The 13,171-nt window shown below is 49.2% G+C and overlaps 1 protein-coding gene across 1 annotated transcript in view; it reads left to right on the top strand.

Annotated features, from left to right (window-relative positions):
* The window catches only part of RNF17 (ring finger protein 17), a 221,854-nt gene that overhangs the window by 42,297 nt on the left and 166,386 nt on the right, over positions 1 to 13,171 (top strand). The window contains exons 8-9 of the mRNA XM_065420884.1: positions 109 to 189; positions 10,219 to 10,319. Coding sequence (XP_065276956.1) covers positions 109 to 189; positions 10,219 to 10,319 — 182 coding nt within the window. The remainder of the gene's footprint in view (positions 1 to 108; positions 190 to 10,218; positions 10,320 to 13,171) is intronic.

Genomic DNA, 13,171 nt, shown 5'->3' with positions numbered 1-13,171 from the left:
ATATGAATTCGAGGTCCTTGCTCCAAGGTTTGTACGAATTCTGAAAATGTTGTCAAATATATAATTTTTTTTAATACAAACAGTTTACTATTGTAACTTTTCCCCCAGGACAATAAAACTGAACAAGACATTGATGAAGCTTTGTGGATAACTGCTTTTAATCTTGAGCGTTTAAAAACTGCAGAGAAGGTAGGGTAAAGAGATACTTCGATTCAATTTGAAATATTTCAGATTTCATTTACTTAACATCAAAGTTCCGTATTCCTGTAGGTTATATTGGAATTGTTTATCTTATCACAAAAACATTCTGTATCTGCTCTTGTCATTATCTTGGTCTGACCTTCTTTTTCGAGTGCTTGCTCATATCGATTCCAATTAGGTGTGCGCGCGCTGCGTGCACGATCGTCGGAGAATTTTCTACCCTAGCAACACCCGGTGGGTCGGCTGTGGAGCCCCCTGGAGTGGCGCCCATGACGGTCGTTGGAACTGTGGAGCGCGGCATAGCTGTTCTCCACTCTCCCTAGCTTTACTCGTTAGTTCTTGTAGATAGTAGTTTTGTTGTTAATAGTTTTATAGAGTAGTTATAAATAGTTAGCGGGAGTAAAGGGGGCTTTTATCCCCCCCTTTTTTCCCCCGGCGCGCAGCCGGGCTCATGCCCAAGGCTCCTGGCTTTAAGCCGTGCACGACCTGTGCTAAGCCTATGCGAACGGGAGACCCTCACGACTCTTGTCTGAAGTGTCTAGGGGAGTCTCAGCAGACGGACAAGTGTAAGATCTGCAAGGCTTTCAGGCCCAGGACCAAAAAGGAGCGGGACTTTAGACTTAAGCAGCTCCTTATGGAGGCGGCACTTAGCCCAGATCCTCCTTCGGCGCGCCAAGTTCCGGCACCGAGCACCTCGGTGCGCAGCGCCCCGGTGGCGCCCTCGGGTACTGCACCACGAGGAGATGCGGATAAGGCCCCACGGCACCGTCCTCCGTCGGCACCGCGTCCACTGCAAGCCCCTCGGCGCCGTTCCCCGTCTCCGGGACATAAAAGACCCCGTAAGAACCAGGACACTGCCGTACAACAGGCACCGGCTCCCCCCGAACCGGTGGTGGAGTCGCGTCCGGCTTCTGAGCGCCAGAGGGTGCAGGCATCGTCGACACCGTTGACGGTTGTAGGGCCGTTGAGTCCGGTGCGGACTGGCTCCCCGCCTCGTCCTGTGGTTGAGCCCTGTCTCCCCTCTACGCCGGAGACATTTGCGATGGCGAAGGACCTCATCGCAGTCACGGAGCCGGCGCCATCTCAGACCGCAGACCGCGGCACCGCATCTGCTCCGCACGGTGCAATCCAGGGGCAAGCCTGCCCTGATACGCCCTCCATCTCCGAGCGTGGACTTGCGGCACCGCTCCCGGTCTCTGAGCAGGTCCCAATGCCGCTCGCAGTCCCGGCACCAGTCTTCATCTCGGCGCCGGTCGTACTCGCGGCCCAGATCTTCCTCCCGGCACTGGTCCACTTCTCGGCACTGACCCGAGCATCGGTACCGGTCAGAGTCCAGACGCAGTTCCCGGCACCGGTATGAGTGGCGTTCCCGTTCGCGAGGCCGCTCCCGGCACCGAGTCTACACACGGTCTTCGTCTTCGCGATCCAAATCGGGATCCCGGTACCGGCATGGCCATCGGCACCGTTCTCGATCCCGGTTGCGCTCCCCGGCACCGCGCAGAGACTGCTTGCCTGTGGACCGGCACTGCTCGGCACCGTTCCAGAACGAGCCTCTGCAATCACGCTTGGCACCGCCCTGGCCCTCAAGATTGGCATCTCGTTCGTCGGGGGGCCTCCTGATCAGCATACCCTGCTCAGGGTCAGGCTGCGGACAATTTAGGCCATTGGCAGGAGGGGGCAGAGGACCCTAGACAGGACCCTGCGGGCATATCACCAGGCACAAGGGGCTCCACCAGCAGCCTCTCGCTCGGCACACTCTGAGCCCAGGGTACCTGAGGCCACCATCACCCGTCCTCCCCCAGGGGGCATGGAGGCTCCTGTGTCAAAACCCACGCAGGTCCCAGACCCCAGTGCAGGGGATCCTGCACATCAGGGACCCTTGGAGCCGGACCCACCTCTGGATCCTTTACCCCCTGAGGCGTCGTCCTCATCTTCCCCAGATGAGAGGCGGTGGCTGGCACAACAACCGCAGGCCCACCTCCAATAGACCTCCGTGCCCAGCAAGACCTGCTACGTAGGGTGGCATGGAACATGGACCTACAGGCAGAGGAGATAGTGGAGGTGGAGGACCTGGTGGTGAGTATCCTCTCAGCTGATGCCCCATCCCGGGTGGCGTTGCCCATTATTCGCACGATCCAGGCTAACGCTAATGCCATATGGCAAACCCCGGCCTCCATCCCTCCCACTGCCAGAGGTGTAGAGAGGAAGTACTTTGTCCCCTCTAAAGACCATGAGTACCTCTACACACACCCTCCGCCGTGTTCACTAGTAGTCTCCTCAGTGAACGCAAGAGAGTGCCATGGTCAGCAAGCGGCAGCACCCAAATCGAAGGACGCCAAATGCTTCGATTTGTTTGGACGTAAGGTTTACTCAGCGGGGGGGGTCTGCAGCTCAGAGCCGCAAACCAACAGGCGCTCTTGAGTCGGTACAATTACAACTCATGGAATTCCATGGGTAAATTTAAAGAGTTGGTCCCCCAGGACTCGAGAGAGGCGTTTGGGGCCCTAGTGGAGGAAGGTAAAAAGGTGGCTAGGACCTCCTTACAGGCCTCCCTGGACATAGCGGACTCTGCCGCCAGGACACTAGCATCTGGGATAGCCATGAGACGCGTCTCCTGGCTTCAGGTATTGGGGTTACCGCCAGAACTGCAGCAGACCCTGCAAGATCTGCCATTTGAGGGCCAAGGGTTGTTCTCGGACAAGACGGACTCTCGGTTACAGAGTCTCAAGGACTCCAGAACCATCATGCGCTCCCTGGGGATGCATGTCCCAGGACCCCAGCGCAGGCCCTTTAGGCCCCAGCCACAGAGGTTCTACCCTCCTGCTCTCGTCCAAGACAGGACTTCCCCAGAAGGTGGGGGCGAGGTGGTAGAAGGAGGTCGACTGGCCCCCAATCCGGTCAAAACCAAGGCCCTCCTAGACCACCTTCAGGGCCTAGGCAAAATTTTTGAAGGTGCGCTCGAGGACGGCGTACTAGCCACTACCCAGGATCCATTCCCTTTATTTCGGGATCGCCTCTCCTGTTTCCACCGTGCTTGGTCCCTTATAACCTCGGACCGTTGGGTCCTTCGCACGGTGGAGAGGGGATACGCTCTCCAGTTTTCTTCGTTCTCCCCCTCCCACCCCCCCTCCCCGTCCCTCTTCAGGGACCCTTCTCACGAGCATCTCCTTACACAGGAGGTTTTTGGGCTCCTTTCTATGGGGGCCATAGAGGAGGTTCCATCAGAGTTAAGGGGCAGGGGGTTTTACTCCCGCTACTTCCTGATCCCCAAGGCAAAAGGGGGTCTGCGACCCATTTTAGATTTACGCGGACTCAACAAATTCATAGTAAAGTTGAAGTTCCGCATGGTCTCCTTGGGGACCATCATCCATCCCTTCCCTGGATCCTGGAGACTGGTACGCCGCCCTCAACATGAAGGACGCATATTTTCATATAGCAATCTACCCTCCACACAGGCGCTTCCTTCGATTTGTAGTAAACAACATGCACTACCAATTTGCCGTCCTTCCCTTCGGCTTGTCCACGGCTCCGAGAGTGTTCACCAAATGTCTGGCTGTCGTGGCAGCATACCTTCATTGACAAAGGATACAGGTGTTCCCGTATCTAGACGACTGGCTGGTGCGCGGCCACACCAGGGAGCAAGTTCAAGCCCACGTCCAGATAACACTACAAACATTCCATGAGTTAGGCATCTTACTCAACAAAGAAAAGTCCACTTTGGAGCCAACCCAGAGAATAGAGTTTATCGGGGCAGTCTTAGACTCCAGACTCGCCCGAGCTCTTCTGCCAGACACTCGGTTTCACACCATCACAAACATCATCCACGGACTCCAGGTCTTTCCGATTACCACGACAAGGACGTGCCTCGGCCTGTTGGGACACACAGCCTCTTGCACTTACGTAACCAGGCATGCCAGACTTCGGCTTCTCCCACTTCAGGCCTGGGTGTCATCGGTGTACCGTCCTTATCGGGACAACCTGAACATGGTGGTCACGGTTCCGAACTCAGTCTTGACCTCTCTCACCTGGTGACTGGACCACAAGGCGGTTTGCGCAGGAGTGACGTTTCACGCCCCACAACCCTCCCTGTACCTTCATCTCTAGGTTGGGGCGCTCTTGGGGAGCACCATACACAGGACCTGTGGACTGCATCCCAACTAGCTCTGCACATCAATGTTAGAGAGCTGATGGCGGTGCGCCTAGCCTGTCAGGCATTTCTCGGTCTCCTACATGGCCCTTGCGTGTCAGTCCTCACAGACAACACCACGGCCATGTTCTACATCAACAAGCGAGGAGGAGCCTGGTCGTCTCTCCTATGCCAAGAGGCCATTCGCCTGTGGGAGTTCTGCATTGACCACTCGATACATCTCATGGCATCGTTCCTCCCTGGAGTCCAGAACGCTCTAGCGGACCGTCTCAGCAGATCCTTCCAGACGCACGAGTGGTCGATTCGCCCGGATATCATCCATTCCATCTTCCAGAGGTGGGGATTTCCCCAGGTCGACCTGTTTGCCTCACGCGCCAACAGGAAGTGCCACGTGTTCTGCTCCCTCCAAGGGCGATCTCCGGGCTCCCTGTCGGACGCTTTCCTGCTATCGTGGAAAGACCAGCTGTTCTACGCTTTCCCTCCATTTCCACTGGTCCACAGGGTACTGCTCAAGCTACGCAGAGACAAGGCACGTATGATTCTAGTCACTCCAGTTTGGCCAAGACAGCACTGGTACACCACGCTTCTGGAGCTATCGGTACAGACTCCGATCACGCTTCTATTGTGCCAGAACTTGATCTCTCAGGACCACGGCCGACTCTGTCACCCCGACCTACAATCGCTCCATCTTACAGCGTGGATGCTCCATGGCTGAATCGGACAGAGCTATGATGCTCACATCCCGTGCAACAGATTCTGCTGGGAAGTAGGAAACCGTCTACACGGACCACTTACTTGGCCAAGTGGAAGCGTTTCTCCTGTTGGTGCGAGCAGCGGTCCACGCCCCCCTTGCAGGCGTCAATTCCGCTTATACTTGAATATCTCCTATCCCTAAAACAGCAGGGCTTGGCGATATCTTCGGTCAGGGTTCACCTGGCTGCTATATCAGCGTTCCACCCAGGAGAACACGCTTCCTCGGTCTTCTCTAACCCGATGGTCGTCAGATTGCTCAAGGGCTTAGACCGTCTATACCCACAGCAACGTCAACCGGTTCCGGCGTGGGATCTTAACCTGGTTCTCTCCAAGATCACGGGGCCCCCGTTCGAGCCATTGGCTATCTGCTCACTCCTTTACCTATCTTGGAAGACAGCCTTCCTTGTAGCCACCACTTCAGCAAGGTGTGTTTCTGAAATCAGGGCGCTCACGTCTGAGCCTCCATACACAGTCTTCCATAAAGACAAGGTGCAACTTCGCCCCCACCCTGCCTTTCTTCCCAAGGTGGTATCAGCTTTTCATGTGAACCAGGTTATATTTCTCCCGGTCTTCCATCCTAAGCCGCACGCCACGCGTCAAGACCAGCGTATGCACTCCTTGGACGTACGCAGGCCCCTTGCTTTCTATATTGAGCGTATGAAGCCGTTTAGGAAGACAACGCAAATCTTTGTTGCAGTGGCCGACCGGATGAAAGGCGTACCTCCTCGCAACCTCTCTCCTCTTGGATCACGTCCTGCATTCGTGCTTGCTACGACCTGGCCGGTGCCCCGACGCCGCACCTCACCGCCCACTCCACGAGGGCCCAAGCCTCCTCAACTGCCTTCCTGGCTCACGTCCCGATCCAGGACATTTGTAGAGCGGCGGTTTGGTCATCGGTCCACACCTTCGCCGCTCACTATGCGCTTGTACAGCAGTCCAGAGACGATGCTGCATTTGGATCAGCGGTTCTGCACTCAGCGATGTCTCACTCCGACCCCACCGCCTAGGTAAGGCTTGGTAGTCACCTAATTGGAATCAATATGAGCAAGCACTCAAAGAAAAAACGGTTACTCACCTTTGTAACTGTTGTTCTTCGAGATGTGTGGCTCATATCCATTCCAAACCTGCCCCCCTTCCCCACTGTCGGAGTTGCCGGCAAGAAGGAACTGAGGGGGCGCTGGGTCGGCTGGGGTATATATCCAGCGCCATGAAGGCGCCACTCCAGGGGGCTCCACAGCCGACCCACCGGGTGTTGCTAGGGTAGAAAATTCTCTGACGATTGTGCATGCGGCGCGCGCGCACACCTAATTGGAATGGAAATGAGCAACACGTCTCAAAGAACAACAGTTACAAAGGTGAGTAACCGTTTTTTTTGTTGCCTCTCCTACCCTCTTTGGCTGTTCTTGCACAATTTCTGTGGAGTTGGATTCTCATTAAGGCCCTGATTCAGTAAAGCACTTAAGCCTATGCTTATTCTAAACCTATGAATAGTCCCATTTTACTGTGCATTTGCTTAAAAGTACCTGTTTATATGTTTTATTGGATTGGGGCAATATCTACCATTCTCTGTCAGATTAGCAACTCAGTGGTTAATTTCCTTGTTTTTTTGTGTGCTTCCTTCTGAACTTGAAGATGGGTATGTACTACTCTTCATAGGCAGTTGAGGCAGTATTTCCCTAAATAAAATAGATCAAATTTTGATTTACATAAATCAAAATGTGCATGTTCAGAATACAGAAAAGAAAATGTGGAAGGGGAGATGTTAGGGGGCTTATTCCTTCACTCTGTCACTTCCCTGGTCCTTCTCGCATGAACAGAGAGCAACAATACCCAAAGTCCGAAGGTGCAAACAGTTCAATGTTTATTGGGGTGAACTTCCAGCAAGCATGATTTCAGTTTCCTTCCTCATTGTCCCCTTTCCCAGCTCTGACACCACAGAGCCTTGCCTGTGTCCCTGTTCCCATTCCCCCCCTTAGCGAAACATGATTCCAATTCTCCCACCCCCATTCCCTGTTCCCATTCCCCCCTTACTTCCTGATTAACTGCAGACTATATAGTAAAACTTGAGTTCTGCTTAGCTATACCTTAACCAGTCATTTTAATGAAATTGAACTAACCAATTCTAACACATTGTAACATAATTATTTAACCAATTATATCCCACCACCTTAATTGGTTTACACCCAACAAAATTAATTATACAGCAGACAGAAACAATCACAGAACCAGGCAGAGATTATACAGACAGACAATAGGGAAGTGGAGACTACAGTGATAGAACAATACAGAAATGAGGATTTCACATCCCAGCTATTGATAAATGAGTTCTTGCCAGACAGGATGCTATCAAACTAAGTTTCCTTTTACATCTTCTAGGCTCTTCCCTTTCTCTGGAGGTGATAGGAATACAATCCTGTCCTGATATTCCTAACAGCCCAATAGCACCTTATTTCAATGTGACTAGTTTGGAATGTAAGGATGTGACCATACACTTCCCAGTTTATGGCTGCCTCTGCTACTTAGTCGAAGGCCTTAGCCTAAGAACAGGGCCCCAGACTGTCACAGTAAGAGAAGGCCCTTACACAGACAGGCAGTAATTTTGATTCTTTCTTTTATACCTCTATAACTAGCTTAGTGATAAGAATACACCTAAATTCTTAAAGTATAGGCCTTTGCAGACAGGCCAGAATATCTATATCCTAACAGGAGACTTTAAAATTCTTGGTAGCTGACTATACATTTATGGCAAGATTATGGAAAATATCCTATAGATATAATATAATGAAGTCCTTTTCCCCAGAATTTAACTTATTTAAGAGATCATGCTTTTGGATTAGTTGCAGAAAAAGTTTAAATTTCTGCAATTTTTTGTTTGTTAGCCATGCACAAATGTGGCTTAGGCCAAGTCTGCACTTAAAGCTTGACATAGCTTTGGTGCTGAATTAGGCTGAATTGTACTAAGTAACTTCTAATTCCAAATAAACATCTGTTCCTATCCGATAGTAAAGCCTTGACAGCAAGTATAGGTTAATAAGGTAGTATGAGCTCTTGTGTTTCTATCATGCCTAGCACAACGGGATCCTGGTCCCTGACTAGGACTCCTAGGTGCTATGGTACTATAAATAATTAAAATGCTTCTTAAAGTAAGCCTGAGGAAGTGGGGAGAATTTGAAGGCCAGGTCTACACTACCGCGGTAGTTCGACGGCTGGCAATCGAAGTTCCGGGTTCGATTTATCGCGTCTGGTCTGGACGCGATAAATCGATCCCGGAAGCGCTCGCCGTCGACTGCGGTACTCCAGCTCGGCGAGAGGAGTACCGCGGAGTCGACGGGGAGCCTGCCTGCCGCGTGTGGACCGCGTCTGAACCGCGGTAAGTTCGAACTAAGGTATGTCGACTTCAGCTACGTTATTCACGTAGCTGAAGTTGCGTACCTTAGTTCGAATTTGGGGGTTAGTGTAGACCAGGCCGAAGAGACATGTCACTCTCTGATTGATTAGGCCTGAAGCTGCTGGTTGAATAGGGCAGACAGTTAACATCCAGGGGACTGAAGTATAAATTATTGTGTCAACTTGAGAAGAGCAAAGAATGACTGAATAGCAAATAGTGGAGTTCACACTTCATTGCTCTTAGAATCATAGAATATTAGGGTTGGAAGAGACCTCAGGAGGTCATCTAGTCCAATCCCCTGCTCAGAGCAGGACCAAAACCAACTAAATCAGTGGTAGGATTCAGACTGTTTGCTCATCTGAATCCTACTACTCCCCCACCCATGGAAGGAGGACAGGGTACTAAAAGGTAAGGACATCATCCCCATCCCCCCACAAGCACAAGGCCCAGCAAAATCCCAGGCCTTGTGGGAACCATTCTTTTTAATTGCATTAGAATCCAGCCACAAGTTGTGACAAAATTAACATTCCATTGTCAAGCCCGGCCTTAAAAATCTTTAAGGATGGAGATTCCACCACCTCCCTAGGTAACCCATTCCAGTGCTTCACCACCCTCCTCATGAAATAGTTTCCTAATATCCAACCTAGACCCCCCCCCCTGCAACCTGAGACCATTGTTTCTTGTTCTGTCATTTGCCACCACTGAGAACAGCCTAGCTCCATCCTCTTTGGAACCTCCCCTTCAGGTAGTTGAAGGCTGCTAGCAAATCTCCTCTCACTCTTCTCTTCTGCAGCCTAAATAACTCCAGTTCCCTCAGCCTCTCCTCGTAAGTCATGTGCCGCAGTCCCCAGATCATTTTCATTGCCCTCCACTGGACTCTCTTCAATCTGTCCACATCCCTTCTGTAGTGGGGGGACCAAAACTGGACACAATACTCCAGGTGTGGCCTCACCAGTGCCGAATAGAGGGGAATAATCACTTCCCTCGATCTGCTGGCAATGCTCCTACTAATACAGCCCAATATGCCATTGGCCTTCTTGGCAACAAGGGCACACTGCTGACTCATATCCAGCTTCTCGTCCACTGTAGTCCCCAGGTCCTGTTCTAGACTCTTTGCAAGCTACGTTTGGTTTATGGTATTGAGGTTTTCTTTGCAGCCATAACAGCTAGAAATTTACGTTATTTTTTTAAAAACTGAGATTCTGGAGAACAAAATAGTAGCTTCAAAGAGGTGATTGTATAGCATATGGGTGCATACCAGCTATTTCCAAACACTGTTCCCTACATTGGTGTGCCTCTTTTCCTCATCTCTTCCTTCCTATGGGCATGTCAACAACACAAAAATTGTACCTCTTTTTAATTATACCAATTATAGTTAAAGCAGTACAATCCCCCTACTGTAGGTGCAGTTACATCAGTATAGGTGCTTTATACAGGTATTAAGGTATTTTATACTGCTATAGCTGCATCCACATTACGGGGGTTGTATTTGTGTGCCTATTTTGGGGGGGAAAGATTATACTCCTAACTGAAATATTGTACCAGTACAGAAACTGTGTATAGATCAGGTCAAAAGCTTTAGTTCTTCTAGATTTGTTTATCCTGCAATGTTCTTTGTTGTCACTCTGACTCTGAAATGTGTTTGTGATATTCTCATTGTTGCCTCTGACATTTATAAATAGGATGAATGATTAGGCATTGATTTAGTTATCTTTTAAAAATGAAATAGATGCTGGGATATTTGGAATCCAAAGTGAAGCAGGAAGAAGACAGGATTGTAGACATTATAGATAAAAAGTTTGATAATCTTATTACTTCTCTTCAGTCAAGGTAATGTGACTATTTTTATGTCATGGACAAGACAAACTTGTATTACATTAAAAAAAATAAGTTAGTTAACTGGAAATATTGGTGGTGTTAATGTAGTTTTAGTACTTCCTATGACAATATTTCATAATATCTTTATTAATCTGTCCAACCATGAACAACATTTACTCCTGAGGGAATTCTGCGCCAAAAAAATTAAGTTCTGCGCACAATATTTTAAAATTCTGCAACGTTCTGCAAATTTGTCAATTAATATACGTGGCTCCAGCATGGCAGTGGGGAACACAGGCCACTGGCTGCATTGAGGTGGGAGATCATCCTGAAGCCCCCACCTCCACCGGTACAAGGACTTGGCAGTGAGGCTGCACCCGACCCTGACATGGTGCAAGGGCCAGGCCTGCCCTAGAAACACCCAGGGTCCTGCTTCTCTGTGCGAGGCGCACCATGGTGTGTGGGTGGGCAGGCTCAGCCCCGCAGCATACAAGTATGGAGGGTCTTAGTGTGGTGGGGGATCCAGGTGTGGGGTGAGAGGTTTCTCTGTGGGACAATCTGGGTGTGGGTGGCTCGATGTGAGATCTGGATGCACGGGCTCATTGGGGGGTGCAGGGACAATGGAACTCTGCAGGGGATCCAGGTGAAGATGATTGGGGCTCAGCGGAGGGGTCTGGGGGGGTTCAGTGAGGGGTCCGGGTGCTGAGGGAGTGGGGCTTAATAGGGTGGGGGTCCAGGTGCAGCTGGTTGGGGCTCAGTTGGGTGGGGGTCAGGGTGTGGGGGACTCATCCGGGGGGGGTCCAGGTGTAGAGGGGTAGGGCTTGTCAGGGTGAGGATTCGATGGTCCTGCTTAACAGCGGAGCCCCAGCTGGTGCCGAGGGGATGCCACATGCCCTGAGTAATTTTGTTTTTCATATGGTCTCTTACATTGGAACTTTCCTGTTCTTGCTAGAGAACTCTTTGGAAGACTAGAATGGGACATGTTATCTTAAGAGTGAAACTTAAGTGGCAACTTTCTTAGTCCTCAGTTGAAGTGTGTGGAAATATCCAAGGGCTGGAATGGAGATACTTCTAAGCATGCGCTCAAGGATAGCAAAGAGAATTAAAAAGCTTACTTCCAGTAACAAAAGTAGTTCTTTGAACAGTATCCCTATGGGTGCTCCACTCTAGGTGTATTCGTGTCTCTATGCCTCAGATCAGAGATTTTAGGTAGCGGTGTCCATTTGGTCCGCACATGGGTAGCTTATAGGCACCAATTCTCAAGCTCCCCTAGTGTCGCCCATTGGAATAGGGGGAGGCAATCTCCTTCAGCTTCTCTAGCCAGACATTCTGATCCACAAGATATGTTTGAGGAACAGGAAGCGAGATTAGACAAGAGAGTTTTCACAAGACTAGACAAACATTATTCCAACAACCAACTTATCTTCATTCTCTCCTAATTAAGCAGTCGTGTCTCCTCCACCAACCCTGGCAGACAACTTCAAACAGTTTCAAGATCTCATTAAGAGAGTAGCAGATTTGTTATGAATTCCACTTGAAGAAGCAAAGGAGTCGCAACACAAGCTGCTTGACATCCTACATCTGCTTGCAACACGTTCTCTATCAATGAGGCCTTGCTGGACCCAGCAGAAACAATATGGCTGAAACTGATTTTTATCCACCCTGACCGCCAATGATTTTTTTGATAAAATGCTTTTTGAGGAAAAACCTATTTAAAGATACATTATAGCTCAAAGATATCTCATCATGGAATAGGGATTATAAATTCTAATTCTATAGTATGAGACAATATAGTCATGTAATATTTAAGAAAAGTTTTGTAAATGAGTTCCAATAGTTCATGGATTAGGGACCCAATCTTACAGGGTTCCAGGGGCTTCTGTACAGATTGTTTAGGTTAAACTTTCAGTCTAGCCAGTGGGACTCAGTGCTCAGTCTAGAAGATACCTTCAAAGATGCTTAGTTTTGCAGTTCTCAAACTGTGGATTTGTGTCTCCAGAGATAACATACTTGTTAACAGCAAAAATGTTTTTAAATAAATAATATATAGAAGGTGAGAAATAACAGACCTCAACTCTATTCTCCCTCTGCAAATTTGTGTACACAGAGTCAATCCCTTATTTCTCTCTAAAAGTGCAAAGTTTCAGAAAGTTCAATGAATAGAAGATTGTTGGGGACGGAATAGATCTGGAAAAGGAGGAGAAGTCTGGAGATAAATGAGAGAAGGGAGGGACAGGCAGTAGAAACAAAAGTGAAACTGTTTGAGCAGCATTTTCCAGAAGTCTTGAGGTCTTTCTGAGAGTAGCCTTCATTGATTTTGAGATCTATCATACCATTCTTTCACTAGAAGGGAAAACCTATAATGGCAGCAGACCGTAAAAGAGACCCAGTTTGGCAATAATATCCTCTTACCTGTAGGTAAGACAGGCACTGCGTGCAAAATGCAAACAGTGCAACAAAGAAATGCAAGGCCTGGTTGCCCAAATGAAACAACATCACCACGAGAAGTGTTCCTTCTCAGGAGGGAGCTGCGCTGAAGATGACGAAAGGAACATGTCTGAACATGCAGGATCTTCAGGTTGGTAAACTTTTTTATTTCACACTTCTTTCTTAAGGACTGCCTGTCTTCCTTCTGGACTATTCTTGGATTCTCATGTTTGAGCAAAAAAGATAGTTGTTACTCTATGGTACTATCATTTTAGATGCAGTTGTGATAAAACATAAATATCTGAAATAGGCAGATCTTCCTTTTACAATTTCACCTTTAAAGTAGTACTGAAGTGAATGCAATGAGTAATACTAAATGAGCAGTATGGTAATAATTAAATAACTGCATTGACTTATTTTGTTTAGGAGAATCCATC

The sequence above is a fragment of the Emys orbicularis genome, chromosome 1 (genome assembly GCF_028017835.1).
Source record: "Emys orbicularis isolate rEmyOrb1 chromosome 1, rEmyOrb1.hap1, whole genome shotgun sequence".
Taxonomy (NCBI): Eukaryota; Metazoa; Chordata; order Testudines; family Emydidae; genus Emys; species Emys orbicularis.
Note: the sequence above shows the minus strand (reverse complement) of the source record. Positions and strands in the feature narration are given on the sequence as shown.